Here is a 7,110-nt window from a genome sequence, read left to right on the forward strand (position 1 = left end):
GGGAAAAGCCGCGGCTTATAGTCCGAAAAGTACGGTATTAGGTATATATCTCGTAAACTACATTTATATTGATTCAAATGGAATGTATGGTCCTGTGATTTACGTTGGATATTTACTGTTAATGCTCGTGTGTCTAATTGTATGTCATGTTTAAAAAATTTAAAAATAAAATATAAAAAAAAGAATAACACCATGCTCAAATTGACCAGACCTGAAAAATCTAAGCAAATTAATAGATGGAAGATGATTAAACAGAAGGTTTTGTAGATACAGTACTGAATTCTGCCATCCGGACACATGCAATTTGAAATATGACTATAGAATATCAGGCATAAGGGCGCCCCAGTGGCGAACCACATAGCACGCTCAGCCATGACGCAGCCGACCCGGGTTCGACTCCCGAACCTGTCGTTATTTGCCGAATGTCTTCCCCCCACTCTGTCTCCCATTCCTCCTCTGTCTCTCTCTACTGGACTGCCCAGTAGAATAAATAAAGCGATAAAACGCCAAAAAATATATAAAAAAAAAAAAATATCAGGCATAAAATGGTTATGCGATTAAAATGCGATTAATTAGATTAATTAATTACAAATCGCCTGACAGCACTAGTTATAACGTGAAACGTTTTATGTTAAAACAATAAGGGGTGGGACGATACATCGATCCAGATCGATATATCGATCTATTATCAATGATCCAATAGGATCGATGCAACGTAAAAAGATCGGTTCATATATACAGTATATCAAAACGTGGCACTTTACAGTGAATAGGAGGTATATTTGTATTAAAAACAATAGATTGTTTTTCATTTAAATGTCTGGAAGAGCTCAAAAATAAAAATGTCAAATGATATTTCCCGTTGCCTTTTTTTTGTTGATCTAAATGTTACAGATTGTGTTAAATGGGCATATAATATCGTCTCATATCGATCGCAGGCAGCTGAATCGAATCGTATCGTGGCACTTTGTGATATTGGCAAATATCGTATCGTTGTCCAAAGAATCTATATTGTATCGTATCGTGATGAAACTGGTGATTCCCACCCCTACGTGATACTGATATTTTTTTTCTGTTTCTGGTGTGGCAGAAATACGCTTCCGTAGGAATCTACTACAATAGATTTATTTAATCCATTTAATTTATTGGTACCGATATTTAAGCTGCTGATCTGAGGTGTGTCATCGTACTGTACAGGTGTGTCATCCTACTGTACAGGTGTGCCATCGTACTGTACAGGTGTGTCATCCTACTGTACAGGTGACACGTGTGCCATCGTACTGTACAGGTGTGCCATGTACGTAATAGAGGCTTGTTGAGACTCAATAATCGGACTGACGGGGAGAACGAACGCGTTGGCGGTGGGGTCCTCGACCACGTGGACGCTCCAGGGCACAGAGGACACTTCGGGGATGTCCTGGTTCCTCTGGGCGAGGTGCTGCACCAGCCGCTCCACCACCTGGTGACGGGGGTCCTCCACGGGAACCAGCTGCTCCGCGTACTGCTCCATGTACTAAAGCACTCACAGAAACACATAGGAGAGCAGTCAATACCATGTCAGGAAGGAGGTTTCCAGGTTTACGTTTTCTCTCTCTCCCAACAGAATTGGGTTTTTTTTTTTTTTCATCCGCCAGCCATATATTCACCAGACATTTTCATTTTCATACCAGGTACATTTTATTTTAAAATAGAAGAGACAAAATGTTCTTATAAGCCGGATTCAATGGGACAGAGGTTGAGTGTGTCTCTCTAGCTCCAAATGCCTGGGTGTCCGTCTCCGTGGACAACTCCAACCTGGGCAAGAAAGCTCACCAGCGTCTCTTCTTCCTGAGGAAAGCCCATCTGGTTCTGGTAGAATTTCTACCATTGTGCCATAGAAAGCATATTCACTAACTGCATCACAGTCTGGTATGGCAAGTGCTCTGCCCCTCCAACCCCCCCCCCCCACGGACTCTCTCTCAATCTCTCAATCACACGCACTCTCTCCATTCTGTATAGATTCTGAATTCTGTTGCCTATGTTCCTAAACCTTGCGCCTTTGTTTATACGGATAACAATGTTCCATCTTCAGATTTAATTGCCTATATTTATCTTACTTCTTACTTCTATTACCCTGCGCATACCTGCCCAATAAATTTTATCGAATTACATTTTCATGAACCGGTTCCGGTTGTGAAAAGCTCTGTGGTAATGACTTGTGGTAATCAAAAACAAAGGCTTTATCAATATTCCTAAACCTTTTTTTTTAATGCATCGCTCGCCTAATTTTTCTGAAAATGAAATCCCTTAAACATTAAATTGAATTAGCATGGCCTTAAAGGAATCTCGCTGGCTACACCTCTGGAAAATATAATCAGACCTGGGAGAAATTAATGGAGTGAGACGTAAAATAGTTTATACCAGTAAACGTAGAGGATGCTTATTTGATTGAGCAACATATTTGCCATGTTTAGAGTCTTAGAAACATTTTGACATTTCAAACTTGGAATGTCATTCAGCGGGTCTATTTGGGGGGGGGGGGGGTGTAGGAGCCATTATGATAGTGGCATATTATTTATTATTTGTAGTATTATTATTAGACACCTGGTGGCAGGCTTTAGATTGACAGCACTGGGTGTGTATTTAGAGGGTCACAGGCGCAGTGATGAGCCAGGACACAGGTAGTGAGGAGCCACACCGTTCTTACCAGCAGCCAGAAGCAGACAGAGACAGACAGAGACAGACAGAAATACAGAAGAACAGAGAATCACTACAGAACCCACATTGGCATTATGAATGGAATGTCCCATCATTACAACTGCAACACAATAAATACACCTAAACCTGGAATTACGACTGGACATCCATCTTTGTTAGTTTATGTGTCTACTGCGTAGGATCTCTCCCATACCATACCTGTGAAGTAATGTGCAAGAGAAAACCGGACATTGGAAGGTGAAAATGTGCCGTTACAGGGTGCATGATGATGACGTATTTCGCCTTTTTTGAAAAGATTCACAGACGAGGTTAATCTAGCCTAACGATTTAGATTTTTACATCAGATTGAGAAAATATTTACAACATTGAAATTGAAATCCCTGATATTTAAGCAGTTGATTGCTATTGCTATAAATGTCAATTTCGCTAATGATGTGAAATTGTGAATGACGTGTGTTTGACATCACCTCCCATTAATTTCCGCTGTTGAGTGCCCTCTTCCTCCATCTAACCTCTTTGATAGTTCCACCTAATCAGACTTTCCCCTCCCATGTCTCCCCTGCCAGCCTCCTCTCACCCCCTCTGCAGTCATGGCTGCCAATTCCATGTAGTTCTCTCTGCTGAACACCAGGAGGCGCGTGCGTCCCGTAATCGGCGACTCATCCAGGTGGGTGAGGAGGAAGAGGGCCAGGATCACCATAGCAACGGCCCCTCCTGCGGTCAGATGCCAGCGGCTCTGCCAGGCCACCTCGCGGAAATACTGCCTGCGGTTGGGCGGGAGAGCCATCCACCACTTCCTAATACTCCTACACACAAAGACCAGTCAAAACTTCAAAAACACTCCAATGAGCTTATAGGGTGACTTCAGAAGTGACATTCAATTTAGCCCCTAGGAGACTGTATATTTTGCAATAAAAAAAACATTGGATCAGCTTGCGTTGGGGAGTAGTTAAGTAAATGTTTGTTAAGAGTAGTTAAAGCATAAATCAACCTGAAGCAGATTTACATTACATTGCTATTCCAATGATCTTGGACAGTGACGTGAATAATATCTATAACCATAGACAATTGTTTCCCTAAGCTGTAAATCTGAGAATTAAGACTTGAATATGTGATGTCATCAAATGACACATTTTGGAGTTGATCCATTGACAACTAGAAAGGTGTGCTCAGCGGAGCACAAATCTCCCCCAGGCGGCACGATATAGCTGTCATTTCTATGATGAATATCTTTCCGATTGTGACTCGACCTACTTTGGTTTGCATAATAAATAAATAAAAAATTGCCTGCCTGCGATCAGAAATGCAAGCTGAGGGCAGGCCACAATGAGACATCAAACGGCATTCCAGTGAGCAAAGCAGTTACACGATGAACCAGAGATGTTTGGGATCATGGCCCTAAACCGTCCATAGATTAGGAGAGAATCAATTTTAAGCTTGTGTGCTGAAGATCATTCCAAGAAGTTGGTGCACTGAAACAGTTCAGATTGTGCTCGAGGGACCTTAAGCATAAGCCAGTCATTTGAGCGGCTTACATGCAATCATTTATTTATAGGGAGGTGTAGTCTGACGGCACTTTAGTTTCCCACGCGGTCCACCCATATAGGGTTTTATCATTGGGAAAATATATGATCAGCTATTGTAATAATTCTGCCTCAAGCAGCTTTCCATTTTTGCACAAAATTGATCCCTTCCATCATTAACATCATTGTTTAAGCATTTTTGGTTGAAATAAAGTTAGTTATAAGGTTTTTAAATGAGTCGTTAAAAAATAACTACACTTACCAGTAGAACGCCTGTCATTCAGTGCTGTTGCCTAATACAGCCAAGAAGAGTCTACGCTGTGGTGACGTCAGTCAGCAGCGCCAAAGTGAGTGTAGTTCCTCAGTGAACGAAAACATAAACGTTGTTATTTTGCTACTTTTACGATTTTTTTCATGTTGAGCTATAGATTGTGGATGAATACACACAGAAAGGTACACCATGCCAATGTTCATGCTTCATTTGTTTTAAACGAGACCATTTAGAAATGGGTCCATTGGAAATACATGGCAGTTTCAAGGAGGGTGGACCGCGTGGGAAACACCAATGATGTAACCACTACACCTCCCTCCCTATAGGGATCATTTGGGATTTGAGAAATACAACAGACAGCTCTTTTACTTGGCCCAACCCAACCCACTCATCCCCAAATGATTGTTTTGAGTGTCTTTTGCTACACAAAGCTTAATGGGCATAGCAGAGGTATTACCGTAGGCTATAATCTCTGCATTTAGATGGCCACTAATGTCTTCTCTGGAAACATATCTGGACATATCCACTCTCATTTTATCCATACTGCTCTTCCAGCCAAGAGGAGAGTGCACATAGATTGCATGCCCAAAGGAATGATAAATGGACTGCATTTACGTAGTGCTTTTATCCAAAGCGCTTTACAACTTATACCTCACATTCACCCATTCACACACCGATGGCGGAGGCAACCATGCAAGGAGCCAACCTGTTAATTGGGAGCAGTTAGTTAGGGGTCAAGTGTCTTGCTCAAGGACACTTTGACACGCTGCCGAGAAGCCGGAATCGATCCAGGAACCTGCTCTACCTCCTGAGCCACTGTCACCCCTAGAGTATAAAATATCTGACTTGGGTGCGTTTGTCGTTGTTGTTGTCGTGTTATTCATAATTTTAAACATACTTATCAATGCCAAAAAAATACATTTCAAGCTGATCCAGTAATCAGTGTTTTATATAGCAAAATATCATAGTCTTTCCATAATAAACTTTAGGAGCTTTTGAATTGGGGGGTGGGGGGGGTGGGGGGGCAGAGTCAAATAGAATGCCACTTCTGCAGTGTATAAAGTCAATACAAGACAGACAGAGATATAAGTGCTGTAGTGTTGGTGGAAAGCCCAGGGTCAAACCTCACTGCGAACCCGAGATAAAGTCATGATTTGTTGGTCTGTTGTTATGTCCTAATCCAGTATTGCAGAATAATTAACCACAAATAAATAGCAATGGAGACATGTGTAATCTATATAATTAACTGCTGATTGATTCTAATTAAGAGAGTAGAAAGAGTTAAGAAAGCTTATTTTCAGCAGATCAAACTCTTCAAGAATGTAGGTAAATAATAATAAGCCGCATAATCCCCGCACTGTCCAAGTCTTACCTCCCCAGTAAAATAGCTAGGAGCTTCTGCAGTGGTTTGAGCAACAGCCAGATGACAGGGATTGGCAAAGCCCTCAATGGGCCAGATGTGTGGAACTGTTGCCCACACTGTGTAAGAACTGAACCACAGGGAAATGGTGCAATGGTTTCAGTACAACTCTTCTTCACTGGGAAATACACTGTCCTTACATTCTGAGAGAACACGCGTCTCCCACATGCAGTTGTTTTGACATTAGACTGAACGAAGTTCTTAGTGGTTTGACGGCTGCCATGTGTGCAGAATCCTACTGAAGACAACAAGCGTGTGTTGTCCACAGTCCGTCCTCCTTGTCGGTACACCTGGAGATGTCGTGTCGTTAGTGTAGACATGGAACAGAATCGACTGCTCCTGACGAGACGAAGACACAGCAACTCCATGGTTGTTTGGTTGTGCTGCTCAAAGCTTGGCTGACATTGGGGGCGTAATACATCTGTTAGCAATGGTTTGCCACAACGCTTACTAGCAGCTTCCGTGCGTGGTATTTATTCCCGAAGGTCGAAATGGTTTATCTATATAAATACGTGGACTAATAGCTATTTAGTTACTTTGCATTCAATGTCATGGTTGCTGTCAATGATCTTTGGCAAGCTCCCCGAACCAGACCATGACTATGCAGGTTTCGCAACAAAATAGTTAATGTCACCCTTTGTAGTAGTAGTGATCATGCTTTAAAGTTCCAAGGTGTAATGTCCAAACGAAACAAGTCCCATCTCGTGACAAAAGTACATTTCCTCCAGAGGCTCCAGACAACACTCTGTACTGTGTGTTCTTCAAAACTTCTCGACGGACCGAGTAGCACGTGACACGTGTTCACAAAAATAAATCCTCCTAGAAACGACGCCATATATATTGGTTCCGGCCACTGATTTATAAGAAACTCGCGACCGTATTGTCTTGTGGTATCCCTTGTATTATTGTATTGTGTTTTGATAAATAAAAATAAAAAAATGAATAAAAAAAGATTTGATAAAAAAAATTAAAGAAACTTGCGACCACAAGTATCGAATTTTATGGTTGGTAATGGTTCCCATCAAATAGTCTCAGTGTAGACATCATAAATGTTAGCCTACATGCTCTGACTGAGGACGAGTTAACATTCAAATAAATAAATACATTTATATTGATAAACATTTTTATAATGAGAATTTAAAATGTCACTTGATTGTAACATAAACATGAAATCAATATACACTTAGGCAATACAATAG

At 41.4% G+C, this 7,110-nt stretch overlaps 1 protein-coding gene across 1 annotated transcript in view; it reads right to left on the bottom strand.

Annotated features, from left to right (window-relative positions):
• The window catches only part of oma1 (OMA1 zinc metallopeptidase), a 36,861-nt gene extending 30,190 nt beyond the window's left edge, over positions 1-6,671 (bottom strand). The window contains exons 1-3 of the mRNA XM_084307801.1: positions 5,864-6,671; positions 3,275-3,503; positions 1,340-1,513 (exon numbers count right to left, since the gene is read on the bottom strand). Coding sequence (XP_084163927.1) covers positions 1,340-1,513; positions 3,275-3,503; positions 5,864-6,279 — 819 coding nt within the window. The 5' untranslated portion in view covers positions 6,280-6,671. The remainder of the gene's footprint in view (positions 1-1,339; positions 1,514-3,274; positions 3,504-5,863) is intronic.
• Positions 6,672-7,110: the final 439 nt, after the last annotated feature.

This window comes from Notolepis coatsorum (genome assembly GCF_963971535.1).
Source record: "Notolepis coatsorum genome assembly, chromosome: 2".
Lineage (NCBI taxonomy): Eukaryota > Metazoa > Chordata > Actinopteri > Aulopiformes > Paralepididae > Notolepis > Notolepis coatsorum.